The sequence below is a fragment of the Zonotrichia leucophrys genome, chromosome 10 (assembly GCF_028769735.1).
Source record: "Zonotrichia leucophrys gambelii isolate GWCS_2022_RI chromosome 10, RI_Zleu_2.0, whole genome shotgun sequence".
Taxonomy (NCBI): domain Eukaryota; kingdom Metazoa; phylum Chordata; class Aves; order Passeriformes; family Passerellidae; genus Zonotrichia; species Zonotrichia leucophrys.
Window position 1 is genome coordinate 20271157 of NC_088180.1, and position 18817 is coordinate 20289973.

General features: G+C 58.0%; 2 protein-coding genes across 7 annotated transcripts in view; one reads left to right on the forward strand and one right to left on the reverse strand.

Annotated features, from left to right (window-relative positions):
* Window positions 1–997: 997 nt before the first annotated feature.
* On the reverse strand, window positions 998–10039 carry LOC135452165 (creatine kinase U-type, mitochondrial). The gene is made up of 9 exons (XM_064722015.1): window positions 9759–10039; window positions 4552–4750; window positions 4121–4216; window positions 3786–4007; window positions 3195–3280; window positions 2148–2271; window positions 1883–2017; window positions 1445–1570; window positions 998–1240 (listed from the first exon to the last, which is right to left on the reverse strand). Exons 1-9 carry the CDS (start codon window positions 9905–9907, stop codon window positions 1124–1126), a joined length of 1254 nt encoding a protein of 417 aa, XP_064578085.1. The 5' UTR covers window positions 9908–10039; the 3' UTR covers window positions 998–1123.
* Window positions 10040–10711: 672 nt separating this feature from the next.
* The window catches only part of PPIP5K1 (diphosphoinositol pentakisphosphate kinase 1), a 42132-nt gene continuing 34026 nt past the window's right edge, over window positions 10712–18817 (forward strand). For 2 of the 6 annotated variants that reach the window (XM_064722601.1, XM_064722602.1), the window contains exons 1-8: window positions 11030–14365; window positions 14629–14803; window positions 15271–15466; window positions 15559–15649; window positions 16640–16725; window positions 16961–17115; window positions 18102–18203; window positions 18487–18648. In XM_064722601.1, coding sequence (XP_064578671.1) covers window positions 14657–14803; window positions 15271–15466; window positions 15559–15649; window positions 16640–16725; window positions 16961–17115; window positions 18102–18203; window positions 18487–18648 — 939 coding nt within the window. In that variant the 5' untranslated portion in view covers window positions 11030–14365; window positions 14629–14656. Of the gene's footprint in view, window positions 10755–11029; window positions 14366–14628; window positions 14804–15270; window positions 15467–15558; window positions 15650–16639; window positions 16726–16960; window positions 17116–18101; window positions 18204–18486; window positions 18649–18817 lie in introns of those variants that run through there. The other 4 variants (XM_064722599.1, XM_064722598.1, XM_064722600.1 and 1 more) reach the window with 4 other exon arrangements.

An 18817-nucleotide genomic window follows, 5' to 3' on the forward strand; every position in this document is an offset into this window, starting at 1 on the left:
GAGCCGCAGCGAACGCGAGAGCGGCGGGGGCTGGAGCCGGGCTCTGGGGCCGTACTGCGGGAGTTGCCGGAGCGAGCACTGCGGGACCTCTCGCTCGCTCCTACTGCCCGTAAGACGCAGGAATGGCTGCTTTCCTTGCCAGCCCGGGGATGCTGCTTCTGCTGGTACTGCGGTACCCCAACCCCAGTGAGTGAGCACGGGCCTCCGGGAGCGCAGCCGCCGCGGGGAGATGCGTGCTCGAGGGCCGGTTCTGCTCCCTCCGCTCTAGAGCCGTTCCTCGATACTGCACGGGCACAGGGAACGACTCCCAGCACTGACACCCGCTCCGGTCACTGACTGGGGCATGTGCTCTGCTCAGCCACCAGTGGCTGGGACCGGCCAGCCCCCGGATTGGGGGTCAGAGCTATGGCTCAGAGTGAAGACTCCCCTTTGTCCCTGCATCCTTATCCTTGTAGCAAGCCTGCCACAAACAGCTATGGGACATTGAGCAAGAAGCCCTGAGGGAAGGTGCAGATTGCACAGGCAGTGCAATGTTGCTCTTTCCTGCAGCCTGTGCTCCAGGACCTGCTCCAGGACAGCAAGGGTGCCATGCCCTTGAGATCATGGTGCAGGCACTGCCCATCCCAAGTAGGCTGGCTGCAGCCCATCCAGGATCCTGAGGACCATGGGGCCCACTGGCTCCTGCTCTCCCACTGCCTGGGTGCTCAAGACACATTTCCCACTGGAGTGCCTTCATTTGCCAGAGACCTTCCAGAGTGTGCTGCTCAGTGTGGGACCTGAGGCCATGCAGTGCTTCCTGGCCCTGCTGCACTGCTCCTGATACCAGCTGGGAGGTGGCCGGGGTGGATGGGATGGGGCAGGGCGTTCAGAGCACATGTGTGGTGATTGTGAAGCCTTGTGATGGAGGGGAAACCCGAGTGGTGCCTCTGCAGGGGGACAGGGCTGGGAGGTCAGTGGGGTGCTGAGTGCTGGGGTAAGAAGAAGCCGGAGCCACAGCTACAGCAGCGCACGTTTATGGGGTCTGACCTGACGCGTTGAGGGTTACAGGATGCAGCACATGCTGGGCACAGAGATCGCACAAGCTAAGGGGGACCTGGGTCCCAGAGCGCTGCCGTGGTCCCGCTCAGTGCCGGAACTGTGGCAGCGGCGGGGGGACGCGGATGTCCTGCCCCTTCTCCAGCCGCCGCTCACAGTCTATCAGGTAGTTCACACCATCGATCACCAGCTGCACCAGTTCCACCTGCACAAGCACAGATGTGGTGACTGAGGGACCATCCTGGGAGCCACACCACTTGGCCACTCCTGCTGCATGCAGGGCAGGCACTGCCACTCCCAGCACCCACACGCTGGCCCCAGCACACGGCCCTGGGGCTGCATGGGCACTGTGGGCCCCTCATGCAGACACATTCCAGAACCTCCCTCCCCAGCTCTATCTGGCACCCACCTCTGACTTCCCCAGACGATCCAGGTTGGAGATGTCAAAGACGCAGCCTTTGGCTGCAGTGTCCACACCACCCGTCCCACGCTTCTGTAGCCGGAGGTTCTCCAGGATCTTAGGGAAGCGGCTGTCCTGGTGCCCAGAGAAAGTGTCAGTGCTCAGCAGGACCAGCAACAGGGGAGTCAGGGCTCTGTGGCCGAATGCTCCCTGGTGTGGGCCCCTGCTGCTCACAGGCTCCTGTCAGTGGGTCACCAGCCCTACCAGAGTGCTGCCCTAAGCACACCCAGGCCTCTCTGGCTAGGAATGCAGGCAGGGGCTGGACCCCACGCCTCCTAGGGGAACCTGAGTGTGGCCCAAGGCTGGGTCCCATGTTGTCCTGCACCTTTGTGGCTGAGCTCCCCACAGTCCCAGCCTGGCTCACCACAAAACTGGCCATGGTAATACCTTGCTGAGCAGTGGCAGCTTGATGTGGACGCCTGCTCGCAGCCCCGTGCCCAGGTTAGAGGGGCAGGTCAGGATGTAACCCAGCCGCTCATTCCACATGAACTCCCAGCCTCGCTCCTGGATTAGCCGCTCCACCTGAGTCAGAGGCACAAGCAGTCGCTCAGCCCTGGCCAAGGATCACCCAGCAGAGGGCCAGCACCACAGGAGCTCTGCTTGCCCCTCTTTGCCTGTTTATGGGGCTGGCACAGCAGAAGCTGACACTCACCTCCTTTAGGCCCCGGCAGAACCGCTCAAAAACGCGCTTCATGTTGCCCCCCTTCTCCATGGAGATGACACGTGTGTGGTCCTCCTCATTGATCCAGATCAAGAAGGTCTTCTGGTGGTTGTGCCTAGGGACAGGGCAGTGTTTGGCTGTGCTGGCAGCTTGCAGAGACCCTCTGCCCACTCAACTGTGCCCCTTCTGCCCCTGCCACTGTGCTACCAGTGCTGCCCTTGGTTCCCACGTGCTGAATGCACCAGTCTCGGCAGCCAGGGGATGCTCCTGGAGATGAGCCAGTGCCCATGCACATGTATCTCTGCTGCTGATGGGAGCTGTCTCCAGTGCCCTGGGCACAGGCGGGTGCCAGCGTGGTGGTGACCCAGCCTGGACTGGAGATGGGAGCGCGGCTCCTGCACCGTGCAGGCAGTGGGAGGGGGCTTGTGAGGCATGGAGCGTGCTCTGGAGGGCTGGGCTAGGTGCAGCTGGAGCTGGGAACCGTCTGTGCCCTGGAGATGTTTTCCATGTGAAGGCACAGCGTCAGCGAGGGCGGCATGGGCGGACAAATGTGCTGGCTGTTGCTCTGCAGGAGCGTGGGATGTTGCATGGCTGTGCAAAGATGCTGGGAGGGAGCAGTGAGATGCGGCTGTGGCAGGGCAGGTTTGGTGTCACATAGAGTGTGCAGAAGCCAGGAGGAGTGCTGGGGATTGCCCAGGGAGCAGAAGGCAATCAGAGGGTTTTTGGCAGCCTTAGAGTGCAAGGTGCTGCAGGATGGTGAGAGCAGGCAGGATTGGCAGCTGGTACTGGCTCCACAGTCCCTCTTGCCAGTACAGTGCTGTGTTTATGTAGGGAACAGTAGACTGCTGACAGTGATGCACGGAGCTCCCAGGTGAGGCCACAGAACCCATGGTGAGCACGGCCCAGGGGCACTGGTGCCATGTGCTAGGGTCTGTGGCGTGGCAAACAGGGGAAACGTGGGTGGCAGGGCTGAGATGGATGGAGCAGTGCGTCCCCTCCATTTCTGCCCTGCTGCCCGTTGCCAGGGCAGAACCTCACCAGATCCCTCGGGCGTCAGGCCAGTCCCGAGCCATTCCTGCTGCTGTCAGGAGCGGGGACACCGGCTTGTCAAAGAGGAAGTGGTCCTGGAGGGAGGCAGAGTTCATGGGCTCACCCAGGCTGCATGGCTGGAGCCAGGGCACCCTCACTTGTTCCAGTACTCCCTGTCGTACTGGTCCCATCTGCCATGCAGGAGATTCACCACAGCTCTCCCAGGCAGGGCACCCAGGGGCAGGAGCCCTTGCCTTCCTGGCCTGGGAGGCAGAAGGTTGCTGGTGCACAGCACACCCTGTGCCAGGGGCTGGTGGGGCACCAGTTGAGTGCAACAAGCCTGCCTTCCTCTGGGCATGGGCAGGGAAATGGAGGCAAGAGTCAGAGGTGGCCATGAGCTGCTGGGGCTCAGTTTGGGGAGCTCCTGGCTCACGAGGGCTGAGCAGCACTGTGTTGTTGGGCTGCCTTGCTAGGGCAGGGCTCCCGGTTGAAGACAGCAGAGCTGTAAAAAGAGGATGCAACCTGCCAGAGAGGCAGTGCCAGGAAGGGGTCCTGCTCTGCATGCACCCGGGGGGCTGCTGGGGAGCTGCGCTGACTCACATCAATGAGCTGCTGCTGCTCCGACTCGGTCATCTCGCTGAGGCGGTAGTAGCGGCCCGCCAGGTCCCCGGTGAGGCCGCTCAGGGCGTCCACAGCCACCTTCTCCACCTCGCGTCTCTCGGCACGGGTGCAGGCCGGCGGCAGGCTCAGGCCGCGGATGCTGCGCCCGGTCCGGACCCGGGACGAGAGCACGTAGCGCTCATCAAACTGGCCAAACTTTATCTGGAACAGACAGGAGCCACAGGCTGTTCATAGGTGGCCCTGGGGCTGTCAGGGCCCAGCCCCAAGGCCCAAGGAAGGACACCCCGTGCAGCACCGCTGTCCAGCTTCTGCACCTTTGTGCAATCCAGGTCTGTGACGTGCTTCATGGTGCGGGGGTTGTATCCGTTGTGCCGCTCCTGAATCACAGGGTCAAACAGGTCGGCAAACACCTGGAAACAAGTGGGACAATGTACAGCAGACCCAGGGCTCCATGAAGCCCCTGCCACAAGCCTGGCAGGGCCACACTGCCAGTGTGGGGGACAGTGTGTCCTGCAGTGCAACGGCAATCCACAGGGCAAGTGGAGCAGGAGGCTGCAGGGCTCCAGCAACAGCTGCTCCAAAAGAGCCCTGTGTCCTGCAGGAGCACATGGAGGCTTTCCAGGGGCCTCTCCAGCTGCTCAGGCTGGGCAAGAGGAGGTGGGCAGTAATGACCCAGGCTGCTGGTTGTACCATGGGTACTGGGATTCCTCTGGATGCTGCAGGCAAGGCCCTGGCTGCCACTCACCTCATAGGTCTCCTCATCACCAGCTACAATGCCCACAGTCTTGATGAAGGGATGGCCAGGGTTGTCGACGCCAGTCTGAATGCACTGGTCCAAGGTCCAGCCATTTGGGGTTGCCTTGTCACAGAGCCTGGCGTAGATGGCTGGTGTCAGGTTGCTGGCCATGCAGTTGTTGTGCTTCCGCAGGTCGGGGTACTCAGCGCTGTGAGAGGAGACACCAAGGAGTTCTTTGGGGCCAGGGGACCCCAGCACTTGTGCCTGTGCTCCACAGAGACTCTTGGCGCAGGTGTGGGCAGGGGAGCTCAGGGAGGAGTCAAATACTCTGCTTATCCACAGCAACTGGGAGCAGGGAGGCAGTTGCAGGCCTTGCAGGGCAACGGCAGGGAGAGGCCAAACCCAGGGCTGGCACTGAACCAAGACAAGAGTCCACAGGCAAATCTGGACCAGTCCTTAGGGAGCGGCTCCTTATCAAACACACAGTAGGGCCCCAGAGCGGGAGAACCTGCTGGGTGAGCAGTGGGGCCACGTGAGCCCATCCCCACACTGAGCTGCCAGGGCAGCTGGGCTGCAGAGTGGGGTCCCACTCCCCTTGTCCTCCCTGGGGCTGCCCTGATGCCAGCTCAAATGGAAAGAGGCTGCTCCTGGTCTGCTGATGCAGTGGGCAGGGGAAGGAGGACATGCAGTCTGCAGGACCCCTGGACCCCTGCCCCCCGGATGCTGTGGGGCAGGAGATTGGCTGACCCTGATCTGCAGCCAGTGGGAACAGCACAGTCCCAGTGCAGTTTATTGTATTAGGGGGATGCTTTCCTCTAATCAGCTTAGAGGGAGGCTGTCTCTTGACCTCATTCCCACTTTAGACAGACTTTGTACTTGTTCTGCACTCACAGGGAAATTGGCAGGGCAGGACCCGCTGGCCTTGGCCAATCTCTCTGGAGGGTGCCTCCACTCACCTTAGTGGGACGGGACCGGCCCTTGTCAGCCCAGGAGACCACACTGGTGGCTGGAGGGGGTCCTGCATTCCTGGGGACGCCCTTCTGAGAGATGCTGCTTTGGGGGTGACATAGCTTGGGGTGGGGGTCCATGTGGGAGGAAAGGTGCCTGGGCTGGCACAGGTCTGGTTGTTGGCAGCAAGTCAGGCATCAGCACTAGCAGCGAGTCCCGGCACCCCCTGTGCTCGCTCCTGCGCTTGGGCTGAGTGCTCACACTGGGCACTGGCTGTGGCTGCCAGCACCAATCCTGTGCTGCAATGCAGAGCCCTGTGGCTGCCACTGCCTCCTCCCCTGTGTCTGCAGGCCAAGGAATGTGGCCCTTCGCCCACAGCTTGGCTACTGCTCATGGCTTCCTGTGCTGTGCAGAAACAAAGGGAGCTAGGGCTCCCAGGGCACTGTGTGGGGAAGCACTAGCACTGCTGCCTGGACAAGCAGAAGGAGGCATTTGCTCCAGACAAGAACTGGTCCCAGGGTTGAGGGGGCTGAGGGCTGCTCCCAGCCCCCACACACACCTGTGCCCTGATGAAATGATCCAGCTAAGAGGCTGATTTGGCATGCATGGGATGCAGCCTGCCCTGGCTTCCCTCACTGCTTCTGCCCCTGTCATCTGCTGGCCACTGTCTCCCCTGAGTGACACGCTTGTAAAAAAAGCATTTGCTGACCAGAATGGGACCCTTGGGCAGGTTCCTCCACTGCTCAAGCATGGTCATGCTGCTGGGCATGCTGGGACCACTTGCTGTGCTTTCTGAGTGACAGAGGATGCCCAGGAGCAGTCGAGGTCCCCAAGGAAAGCCAGCTTACTCCCAGCAGGCAGGAGAATGCTGTGGGTTGAAGCATGGTGTCTGCCACAGCTGTCTACACCTTCCCTGAGGTGCTCAGCATGCAAACTGTGGGACTCCAGGCTCCTGCCTGCAGGTGCTGTGCCTGCTGCAGAGCTGACTGAGCACCTGGTTGGAGTGCACCCACCCCAAACAGCCCCAGACCACAGCCAGCAAACTGGGGCAACCTCTCTTCAGCTTTTCTAGAGCACCTGAACTCGGATGGGTGTTGCCAGGAGCAGCTGGGTGATGCTGGGGTGAAGGTCCTGAGCACCTGGCGCTGTGCTCGCCGTGGTGCCACAGAGCTGCTGGGGGGGGCTGTGTCCAGGTGGGCACTGGAGGGCTCTGGCAGTGGCACCATGCTCCCACCATGTGCTCAGGGTGTCCACGAGTCCTCGGCATAGTGTCAGGATGCTGCACCCAGGCTGCTTTGACCCCTTGGTTTTAGTCCCCAAGGCTGGTTTTAAAATTATGACCATTTCAGCACCATCTATTTTGTTCCCACAAAAATTTTGTTTTGTGCCACAGCACCGAGTGATATCTTAAAAGTCTTTTCCAAGCCCAGTGATTCCATGATTCCACAGTTCTGTGGTACTGTGGCTCCTGCCCAGCTGCAGAGGCTGGAGGCGTGGATGTGTGCCAGGAGTGCAGCTCAGCACTGGCGCCCACGCTGTCCTGTGCTCACCTCAGCCTGCCGTCCTGCCCCTGACCTCGGGCTGCAGCTGCCCTCTCTGCCCTTGAGCAGGCAGGTGCCTGACCCAGAGCAGGCCTGCTCAGCGGCCAGCAGGGATTATTGCTCCATTGTCCACTGACTGGGCAGCTTCTACAGAAGTGACAGCCACCTGCACCTCCCCACAGCTCTTCACCTCTAATGTGGCAGCCACCAGTGCCCTTCCTGCCATCACCGGCCTGAGGAGCCCAGGCAGTCGCAGGCACACAGGGCCTCTGGAGAGGTGTGGGGGTGTGTGGGGTGAGCAGCAGAGCCTGTGTCATGGCATGGAGCTGGGAGCTGGCAGGCAGCCACGCACGAGGCTTGCTTATGCAGGGAGGAAGGGGCTTGGGCTTTGTCTGGAGGGGCTTTGCAGGGAGCCCCATCGTGGTGGCCCAAATGACGGGCCATGCCTGTCACGGGACCCCCGTGGCAGAAGGCAGGGGTGGCAGTGCCTGTGCCCTCCCAGCGTGGCCATCAGTACCACAGTGTCTATGGAAGGAGGCTGCAGAGTGCTGCTCAGACCCCTCAGGGCTGCCGCCAATGTCTCTCGGTTTTTAACTTAGAGATTGGAGGGGCAAAATCCTCGGGCAAGTCAGCTGCAGAGAGAGGGATTGCAGCTCACTCCTAGGGTTCCATCCAGGTGCTTTTCAAGTGTCAGCACTGTCACAAAACCATTCCTAACTGAACAGAACCCCCCAGGAGGCTCATTTTAGAGCTTCTCAGCCACAGCCTCACCTTGACTTCATCCCCTCCTGACCTATGTCTGTGTCTCTGCAGTTGTTCAGAAAGCTGGAAAACATCCCCCTCTTGGGAGGTAAATAATCAATAACATCCGGCCCTTGTAATTCTATTAACTCAGTCAATTTCTGTCCCCGACTTTCTGTAGCCCAACGCAGCTTGCCAGAGCCCCAGAGCCAGCTCCTTGCGAGCCCTCCACATGCCCAGGGTTCCCAGTCTGCAATGCAGCACAGCAACACACCGCTCTGACTGTCGGCATTTGGTGCAGGGATGGCAGCAGCTGCTGGTGTTCGGAGCAGCAACGTGCTGCCTCCTTCCCACCCTGCTCCTTCCCTGTGCACAGTCTCTGCTGGTGTTGGGATGGGCAGGAAAACTCAGTCCTCGTTTTCCTGGCCTGCCTCTAGGATGTGCTAAGCCAAGCAGCTGTTGCCAGCACAAGGACTGGCTGGTGGCCACCACATCCCTCTCCCCTTCTGGCCCTTGCGCCGTTCCCACTCTGCCTAGCCCTTGTAAGGCACAGGTAGTTACTGTGCCCAGTCCTGTCTGGCACCGTGCTGCTCTGTGGTCCTCAGGGCTGGCAGCACAAACACTGGGCAGGACCAGCCTCTGTCTCCTCCACCCCACTTGCCATGGCAAGCCATGGAGAGTGGAACCATGAGAATGTGAGGCACTTGGCCCTCGTGGGCTTCCTGGGGCAACAAAGAGCCATTTGGAGGGGAGTGACGTGAAAGCTTCTGGTCTAGAGCTTGAACCTTAGCACTGTACTGCAGCTGTGACACTTATCTGGCTTAAGGGATCAGGCGCTGGGTGTGCAAATAGAGCCAGGGCTCTTGCAGAGCCAGCATTACCTCAAAAGCACCCCTAAGCCAGCCTGTGGCTGTGTATGCGACCACTTGGCCCAGCTCAACCCTGTGCCCACCTCCCACAACTCCTGACTGCACATCTCATTGTCATCCAAAATCCACACATGGGGCTGTGTTTGCTCAGCGTCCACAGGCCCCTCCAGCTCTCCCTTTAAAAACTGGCCCAGAGAGGGAAGAGGCAGGACCTGCCAGCAAAGCTTTTCTTTTCAATAGAGGAGTCCCTGTCCCAAAGGGAGGCACGTGGGAAGGCTGGTACAGCCAGATGAGGTCGGGCCAGGGGCTGCTCTGACACCAGCTCCCACAGTTAGAAATCCTCGGTGTTCTGCCAGCAGGACAAAATGGACCCTTTGCTCCATCCCGTTCCTACCAGGACATTGGCAAAGTCTCCCTGGCTTCTCTTGGGCCGAGCCTGGGGTATGTCCCCACCGGCACTGGCGGTCCCAGCACTGCTGTCTCCCAAACAACCCCAATCTCTGCCCTCCGGTCATCACGGGAAGTCCCCCGGGACCCCAATCGTACTGTCAAGCATTTGTCCCCTCCCGCTCCCCCATGTCCCCGGCTGCAGCGGCTCGTCCTGGCACTCTGGGACCACCCAGGGCAGCTGGCAGCTCGGGGCTCCCTGCCCGGACCGCAGCGCCCCGAGCCAACCCCCGGACACGGGAATGTGCCCGGGCGGCCCCCGCAGCCCTCACAGCCCCTGCCGGCGCGGCTCCCGCCAAGGAGGCCCGCGGCAACCCCGAGGAACCCCGCAGAGCCGGGACCCGCGCTCCCTGGCTGTGCAGGTGTCCTTGTGCGCCTCGGGGGCCGGCGGGGCCGCTGACCAGCAGCCTGAGGTTGATCCATCCAACACGGCTGAGCCCCTGCGGCCGCTCCGTCCCCCTCCCGGCCCGGGGCCCCGGGGCCGGTTCAGGGCCTCCCGGTCCTTCCCGCCATGGACGAGCAGCGTCCATCGCGCCGTCCCCACGAGCTGCCCCGGGACCCGCCGCCCAGGCTCGACCCGGGGGGCGGCCGCCGCGCCCGCCCCCGGTGCCGGTGCCGGTGCCGCAGGGATCGTCCCCGCCCGTGCGCCCTCGCAGCCCGCGCGCATTACCTGGGCGGGTATCGCCGACGCTGACGGTGGCCCGCGCTGACCGAGTCCCGGGCGAGTAGGAAGCCGGCGGCGAGAGAGCCGGCGCCCACCATGGCCAGGAGGCCGGCGGAGCGGCGAGAGGAGAGAGCGCGGGCGAAGGTGCTGGCCATGTCGGAGCGGCGGAGCAAGCGCGCCGGGGCGGACAGCGGACGTGAGGGGAATGGGAACGGGAATGGGAATGGGAACGGGAGCGGCGGCGGGGCGCGCGGGGGCGGGGAGCCGGCGGGGCACGGGGGGGCCTAGCGGCACCGCCACCTGCTTGGCTGCCCCGCCCCGCCCCGCCCCATCGGGGCTGCCGCCGCTTTCAGCACCGCTCGCCGGACAGCGCCGGAGGGGCGGCTGCGCCGAGACCGGCCGGCTCCGCACCGGGACCCACTCCTCGGAGCCCCTCGCCGCGCCCTGGGGCGGGCGGGCGGGGGCGGCCGGGTCAAAGTTCGTCCACCTGAAGCCGGGAGCGGCGACCGCGGCTCCTCGACGGGATGCGGCCCGCGATGGGTCGCGGGGTCGGGGGGCCTGTTCTCGCCGGTCACCAGCCCTCCCGCAGTGCCCGCCACACCGACGGGGCCGCACCGGTGGGCCCCGGAAGTGCGCTGCGTTGGCTACTGCAGAACCCCGAGGGACGGGAGCTGCTGGCGCAGACTTGCGCTGCTCTGGGACACGGGAAGCGGCCGCCCGGTAGAACCGTGCGCCCAGCCCGGTACGGCCGCTGCGGCCGCCTGTCTCCCCGGTGCAGGCGCGCGCCTGCCGTTACAGCACGGGCCCGGCGTGGGGGCCCGCGCCCACGTGCGCCCGGCCGCGCTGCATCTCTCGCCGCCGCCGCCAGGCGGCGCCATGCTGTGCCCGCTCGCGTCCCGGCCGGCCCGCCTCCTCCGCGCCGATTGGCTGCCTACGGCCGTAAGCAGATGGTGATTGGCCGGCGGCAGAGCCCGCAGCGCAGGGTGCGCTTGGAGGCCGCAGGTGAGCGGAGGGAAATGGCGGCGCCTGGCGTGGCGCCCCCTGCTGCCGCCGGGGGGGCAGGGGCGGCCGAGGGGCCAGGGCCGGGGCCGGGTCGGGGAGCAAAGTGAAGCAAAGCGCAAGGCGGGGAGGGGTAGGGTGGCCGATCGCGCCGCTGCTGGGCCCTGTTTGTCGGCGGCTGTCGGGGAGCGCCAGGTGGGCGGCAGCGGCGGCTCCATGGCGAGACGTGGCTCGGTCCCGTGCCGCCCCCCCGGCTCGCCGCCGCCGCTCGCCTGTGCCCGCCGGGCCTGGGTCCGGCCTCGGGCGGCGCGGCAGCTCCGCCGGACTCGGGCGCAGCGGCGGCCCAGGCTCGTCCAGGCCGCTCGGGGCCTGTGCGTGCCGGCGTGGGGCTGGTGCCTGCCCGCTCCCCGGGCAGCGGCGGCTCGCCCTTTGCGGGGCTGCTTGAGGTCGCGCCGCTCTCCGGGCCTGGTCCTCGCTCCCGCCTGTGCCTCTGCCCCGCTTTCCGGGGCCGCTGTCTCTCCCGAGCCTGGCGGGCCGGTGTCTGTGAAGCCGCCACGGTGTGCGCGGGGTAGAGCGGCAGCAGCCCCCCGCAGTAAACCCTCAGTGATAGCGGCCGTGGCGGAGGAGTTCCCGGTGCTGAGGAGTTTCACGCTCTACAGGTCCCACGAGTGTGATTAAATATTTCGTTACGAGCAGCATCGGACGCCGCTCGCACCGGCTCCCCGGCAGCGCTGCTGGCATCCGCTGAGCACCGCTGCGCCTTCCTGGCTGTGAACACCTCGAACGCCTGTATTACCAGAACAGAGGGATTTCCCTGATACACCATGTCCAAATAGTTTTAATTATTAGCCCTAGGACAGGTGATGTTTCTGTTCTGAAGCAATAAGGTGCCCATGAGAGGAGCACAGCTTTCACCATTTTAAAGTATGGAATTAACCTTAGTGCAAGCAGCCCTTGTAACAGTGGAAGTAACTCTCCGTGTGTCACTGGTCATGCAGAGGTGTATTAGTGGTCATGCATGCAAAGGTACTTCACTGCTCAGGGCCTAAGCTTTCAGGGTTGGTTTTTTTTGGTCTGGTTGGTTGGTTGTAGGGCCATCAGTGGTTTCAGATAGTTCTACAAGACATTGTCAGCATAAGTGTTTTAAAATGCCAGCTGTGTGTATTTTTAGAAGTCGTGATCCTGCATGTACTTGGCTGGCTTGGCTAGGCTGTGGGTCTCTAAGTTGGAGCATGCTTGCAGGCTTTTTGCTTGCCAGGGTAATCCCAAATTCCTGCCACTGGCAGTGGTATAAGTCATGTTCCTTTCTGTCAGCCCAGCACTACAGGGACTGCACCTGCATCTGCACCTTGTGTTTAAAAAATGAAATGAAACAAAACCCTGACAATGCAAGCCCACTCTTTGACTGGTTAATGCTACACTGAGTACAAAATACAAGACCTTATCACATATTCTCACCTTAAATGCCTGGTACCTCAGAAGTAGGGCACGAAGAATTTCTTTACTCTATTAGCACCCTTATCTGAACAGCACCAGAATGATCTGCTGGGGAACAGGAAAACAATTTCCTATATGGTTTCTTATCTCTAATACAGGGCAGTCTAGGGAGCTGAAACAGTCCCAGGCCATCAGAGGCAAGGTCTGTGGCTCCATTTAGGGTTGTGTGTCAGCAGATTTGGATTGCTGATGGGGTAATTTTGGTAACCTTTGGTATGACTGTGCAGCAGATCACAGCTGCCCTTCTTGTAAGTGCAGGAAAGTCTCCGGGTGTAGCGACTGGCATGTACTTTCTCCTGTGTGAAAAGTGTGGGCTGTGTGCTGTGCAGGAGCCTGTAAGGGTTCTGTGATGGCATTGCCACCCTGCTGGCATATGGGCCCCGTGCCAGTTCAGCACTAGAGCTGGCTCAGGTATGGTGGGCAAACTTCCTGTCACTGTCCTTAGATACCAGAATAGAACTCTGCTCGCCTGTGTCCATTTAAGAGCAACAGTCTGAGTTTTTAATGCCTTAGTTGTGCCTGTAGCTAAAAGTTTTGTTCATCAACAGTCTGTAGTTGCTTGGTATAAGTCTATGGTAAGGAATGTACTTTTAAGAAAAACTAGAAGAAGGTTCCAGGTAACCCTCCCCTCACACCTGAAATCATGAGGCTTTCCTTATTAACATCATGGGCACGCCTGTGCTATCAGTGGCTGTCAGCTTCAGTGAGGCTCTGAGTTTTTACTTGATGTGAGTATGATGTGTCACAGCCTTGAAACAGAGCTACAGAGCAAGGAAGAGGCTTTGTCTGTGGGGTAGGAGGAGGAATATAGAGAAGTTGTTGCTTTCTGAGTTCTTGGGGCAAAGGTTTTCCTGCTGCTTATCTGTTTTTTTCCAGGAGGGAGGGGAGATTAAGGGATTGGAGAAAATAACCCTCTTCCTCCTTTTGCTTGGTTTGCTTCACTTCATTAAATCATCAGCCTTCAAGCTGATGGTATACCTGCTAAGGGTTCATTCTGCACTGGTATGCTGAGGCAGCAGGACACAGGCATGAGAATGGTTCCTGAGTATGTTGGGAATGCTACTCTTGTCCTCCTCTGGAGATAGCAGGGCTATGTGGAGTGCACAGTAAACACCTCTAGAGCCTGGTCTGCCAGCCCTGTTCCTCCCACTAGCAGCGAGCACTGATGGTGAGTATCAGCTCTGACTCGTGCTGCTCCAGGTGTTTCAGTGCCAGGTGTGTGCTGTGCTTTGAGGGTTTTGTGGCAGCAGCAGCACCGGGCTGGGTGCATGGGACTGGGATGGAGGAGATCGTCCTTGGTGTGGTATGTACAAAGTCCAGGCTTGCTGTGTCCCCTTGTGTGGTTTCTGTTGGGTCGATGTCTGCTCCCCTGGTGGATCCTTATGCAGGAGGAATGCTTTTGGCTACTTTATAATAAGGAAAAGCACAGTGAAAGATGCCTGCTTGACGCTGGGTGGAGCTTAGGCCAACGGTGAACAGCTGTGTCCTTGCATGGATAGGTCACTTGAATGGTGTGTTCGGACTCTGTCTCCTCTGAGGCAGGCAGGGCTGCTCTTGTAGGTGACACTGGAGGACATGATCCTTTCCTGGTGTTTCTGACTCATAGCATATATTCAGCAGCAGGTCAAAGAAGGTGATTGCTCCATTCTGCACTGGTCACAGCACTAAGCCTGTCTAAGTTGAAGAAGCCTGTGGATAATGCTCTCTGGCACATGGTGGGGTTTTTGGGATGTCTGCACAGGGCCAGGAGCTGGACTCAGACTTGATGGATCCCTTCCAACTTGGTGTATTCTGTGTTTCTGTGCCAGCTTGCAAACCCAGGCATGCTGACCTGTTACCCAAACTGTTGCTGATGCTCCCTCTGTGTCCTCTTTCCCTGCCATAGAGTTTTCACTTGTTTTTCCTCCTCCCTGCAAACTCCTTCACCTCTCAAACTGTTCTCTCTGTTACTGTAGGTCTTCTTGAGCTGAAGGGATGAAAATTGGCAATTGGAAAATCACTGTCACTGACCTGAGCTTTATCCTGACTTCTGGAGTCCCAGTTGATGTTGTTGGGCACATGAGTCTGCAAGAGTGTCCCCTGTCCATGATTTAGGCAGCGGTTGGACATGCATCACTGTAAGGGTTACATGATTTCAGTGCTGGTGGTAACGCTTTCCCAGTGCGAGGGGGTTAATTGCAAAGTGGAGCTGCTTATCTAAATTGATCCAGAATTCCAAATCCCCTCCCACCCTGAGAATGTCTTCTGTTCCCCGTTTTATGCTGGGCAGCACTGTCCCTGGGTTCCCTCATGCTGGCTCAGTCCCTGCCCTCCCCACCATCGTTTGCTTCACCGTGCAGCTGCCTCTGACCCCTCTCCCTTTTGCACTCTGTGATTCCAGAGCGGGATGGTCGCCCACCAAAGCTGCAATGTCGTCCCTGACGACCTCCAGTGAGGGAGAGAACTCTGCTCCCAGGTTTGTTCTTGGTTCCAGAGATGATGAGACAGAATTTCTGGGATCAAACATGAAGACAGACGAAACCGATTTCTTTGAAGATGACGAAGAGGAGGAGTCGGTAAGGAGGTCCCAGCATTCTGGGCTGGAGCACCTGTGTGGGATCCCTGGGTCTCAGCCAGGTTTTGCATGGTTCCTGCTGGGGCTGCAGGTAGTTGGGACTGCAGGGGACAGGCAGTGGCATTGATGACAGGACACATTACGTCATGCTGCTGTACTCACTGCCTCAGGAAATCCAGCTTTTTTGCTTGCAGATCTGATTTGGGAAAATTAGCGGATTCCTTTGTTCTAGAGACTTCACCTGACACTCCTGTAAGTCTTTCTGTTCCACCAGGGAAATTTTTGGGGAGAACTCTGGCATGTGTGAAAAGGGCAAAGGTGTCTCTGCAGAGAGGAAACATTCATTTTTTCTATAACCTCCAGGAGCACGATGCAGAAAAAATGATCTCTAGCTCCTGACTGCTTTTGGCCGTTATTCAGTGTTATATTAAATACTACTAAACTGATTTCTGTCTTCCTCTCTGTCAGCCTCCAGAACGGCAGATTGTGGTGGGAATCTGTGCCATGACCAAAAAGTCCAAGTCAAAGCCCATGACACAGATTCTGGAACGTCTGTGTAAGTTTGAGTACATCACAGTGGTGATCATGGGGGAAGATGTTATTCTGAATGAACCGGTAGAAAACTGGCCCTCTTGTGACTGCCTGATATCCTTCCACTCCAAAGGTAACACATCTCTAGCAGTCCTTAGCCTGCTTGAGCTGTGGACAAGGGATTTTCCTTTCAGCCCTCCCCTCTGTCCTCACCCTGTATTTCAGGATTCCCCCTGGATAAGGCAGTTGCTTATGCCAAGTTGTGCAAGCCATTTCTGATCAACGACCTTGATATGCAGTATTACATCCAGGACAGGTGGGTGTCTGTGGGACGCTAAAGCCCCTTCCCTCTTCCTCTGATTCTCCTCAGCATGCTGTGGAATCTTAATTTTTCTGGTCACAAAGGAGTGAGATGAGGAGGAAGGGGACCTTAGCAGTGGCTTTTTGGGGTTTCTCCAAAGCATGGAGGGGAATGGCTTTTAGGGTAAAACCATTGAGACCATATAAAATCATGCTTTGTTTTCTGGTGTAAATGTCTTGTAAGGAGTGGCTGGGATGTAGGGAGTGGAAGAGTTCTCACAGAACAAGGCTGCCACGACTAAAGCAAAAAGACTAATCTCTAAGCAGGAGAGCTGAATGGTGAGATGGGGCTCTGGGTCAGAAATTGGGAGCAAGGTTGGGTCAGAATCTGTGGAACCTGTGTTGTTCTGACACGTGAGGTTTCTCAGTCACCTGTTGGTAGAGGCCACTGGCAGCCGTGTACTCGGGCCCTTATAGCCAGGCTGCTTTGGCTGTGTGTGAGTAGGGCTCCTAACAGATCCTAAACCTCCTGCCCTGTCTTTGGGGTGGCAAGCAGTGTTGTGTGGGCGCTGGCAGGCATCCCAAGGTGTAACTAGTGAAAGAACTGGGATTTGCCCCTTGGCACAAGATGAAAGAAGGCTCCTGCTGCTTCTGCCAGGCCTGGGCACCGGACAGCTTGGCATGACAGGGCACTCTCCAACACGATGGGTCTGGGCAGGTGGTGTGTACTGGGTGTGCTGCTGTGCTTTGGACACATGCTAATAATTGAGCATCCATGTTTAGGCCAGGTAGAAATTTACTGTGGGCCATCTGTGTCCAGAGCAGGACTGCAGCAAGCCCTGTAGCCTGTGGGACTCGGCCAGAGAGCATATGCTAGAAGTACCTGCAGTCTTGATGCGTATTTGTGTTCATCTGACTGTGTTTCTCATCAGTGGGAGTGAAGTCTTTCCCTTGGTGTGTACTGAGGACCTTCTAAACTCTTCTGATGCTCTTGTGTCCTCCACAGGCGTGAAGTGTATCGGATCCTTCAGGAAGAGGGGATAGACCTGCCCCGCTATGCTGTGCTCAATCGAGATCCTGACCGACCAGAAGGTCAGTGTCCACCTTCTACTGAAAGCCATTTCCCCAGACTCTGCTGTTTAGGATAGTCTGCAGAGGACAGATACTGGCAGTCACCTCAAGGAGGCCTGACTCATAAGTCTCCCAGGTTTTTCTTGTGGGCAAAGGTCCCAGCACAAAACCGACTGATGGGCCTGGAAGGGGCTGTGGCTCTGCACTAGGACTGTGTCACCTTTCCCGATGAGCTGCTGCTGTGCTTTGTCTTCAGAGTGCAACTTGGTGGAAGGAGAGGACCACGTGGAGGTAAACGGAGCTGTGTTCCCAAAGCCATTTGTAGAGAAGCCAGTCAGTGCTGAAGACCACAATGTGTATATTTACTACCCGACATCAGCAGGTGGGGGCAGCCAGCGGCTCTTCCGCAAGGTGAGGAGGGGTCTCCAGAGCTGCTGTTGGAACCAACAGATCTGAGACTCGTGTGGCTTCAGGAGGGAGTGCTGGGGCAGGGGAAGGGCAAAGGAGGGTTTTGTGGGGGGAACTTTAGACCTTCTTAGAACTTTGAGTTCAAGTGCATCTACCTGGGAACCACAAAAGGACATATTTTAGTGGTAGTGCTGACTTCACCTTCCCCATCCTCTTGGTGACATTTATCCTGTAGTCATGGAGCACCGTGTCCCTTTCTGAATTGCATGCTGATTTCTCCTGGGTTTATCACGATGAATTTTTCAAAAAACCTACATTCCTTTCATTTAACATCATTCTTGCCCTTCCCATTTAGTGTAGCTTGCACACGTGATAAAAGCAGCATTTATTCCTGGATTTCACAGGAAATCTGCCTTACTCATGTCCCCCACTTTTCCAGTGAACAGTAATAGGTGTGATATATTTTTTTTCAATCAGTTACACATCTGGCATGAATAAACCTAAAATGATTGTTCCCTTAGGTAAGATACAGGTATCCCTCTTGAGTCTGTATCCAAAGCCTTACTACAGATGAAAACAACATTATCCTTGATGTTGATAAAATCAGTCATGGTTCTAGAAGGAAATTAAATTGGTTGGATTATCACCTGTCATAATTTATTTTCATTTGCATGTTTGTTAGGCTCCTTACCTTGCAGTATTTTTTCACTTTTTTTTGTTCCATGTCCTTGAAGTGATTGGAGACAAATTAATGGTCTATAATAGCTTTTCTCCTCTTTAAAGCCTGGAAAATGACATTCCCCCTGCCTGCATTCTGGTGTCTTTTGTCCTCCATGAATAAGTGTGCTGTAACATCTGGGGAGCCTGAGATGCTGATCCATCAAGTCTGCTAAATTCTCTACTTATGGGATGAAACTTCTGCTTTTCTGCTTCCATCTAAGAAAAGGATCCCCGTGCTCCTCCCTGAGGTGTTTATTCTGTGCTTTCAGATTGGAAGCCGGAGCAGTGTGTACTCCCCAGAGAGCAGTGTGAGGAAGACAGGCTCCTACATTTATGAGGAGTTCATGCCTACGGATGGCACTGATGTAAAGGTGAGGAAAAGCCTGGCCTGGTGCCTTCCTTTGTCAGGCTTGGGGGAGCTGAAAGTTCAGCTATTCTGCTTAGTCCTACATAGGCTCTGGAATGTGTGTTCAGGCTTTGAGGTGCTGACTGCGCAGTTTGACCCCCAAAGTGGGGAGCGGGTGCTCTGTGGATCACGCCAGGAGGAATGTGTGAGACCATCTCATCTCCTTTTCTGCGTCTGCAGCAGGAATACCTGCTGGAAGCTGCAGTTAGTGGTGGTGGCTGTGTCAGGTGTGCTCACTCCCACTGCAGGTGTACACGGTGGGGCCGGACTATGCCCATGCAGAGGCTCGCAAATCCCCTGCTTTGGACGGGAAGGTGGAGCGGGACAGCGAGGGCAAGGAGATTCGCTACCCGGTCATGCTGACTGCCATGGAGAAACTCGTTGCCCGTAAAGTCTGCGTAGCCTTTAAGGTCCGTATTTTCTTTCCTGTGCAAGCAGGACTCCACAAATGTCTGATATGTGTCAGGATTGGGATTAAAATTTGTCATCCTGGCATGTCTCAGGCATGGCAGTCCTCCGTGCCTGGTGCCAGTTGTTGGTCCTGCTGGCTGTGGCACTTTGCTGGGCAGAGGTGGCTGG

What these genes read in the sequence shown, in the direction of transcription:
- LOC135452165 (XM_064722015.1), bottom strand. Translation starts at nt 9,907, where the DNA reads ATGGCCAGCACCTTCGCCCGCGCTCTCTCCTCTCGCCGCTCCGCCGGC. An exon ending in AGCAGCAGCAGCTCATTGAT is followed by an intron (nt 3,281 to 3,785) that starts GTGAGTCAGCGC and finishes GCCTCCCTCCAG; the next exon opens with GACCACTTCCTCTTTGACAA. An exon ending in ATCGTCTGGGGAAGTCAGAG is followed by an intron (nt 1,241 to 1,444) that starts GTGGGTGCCAGA and finishes GTGCTTGTGCAG; the next exon opens with GTGGAACTGGTGCAGCTGGT.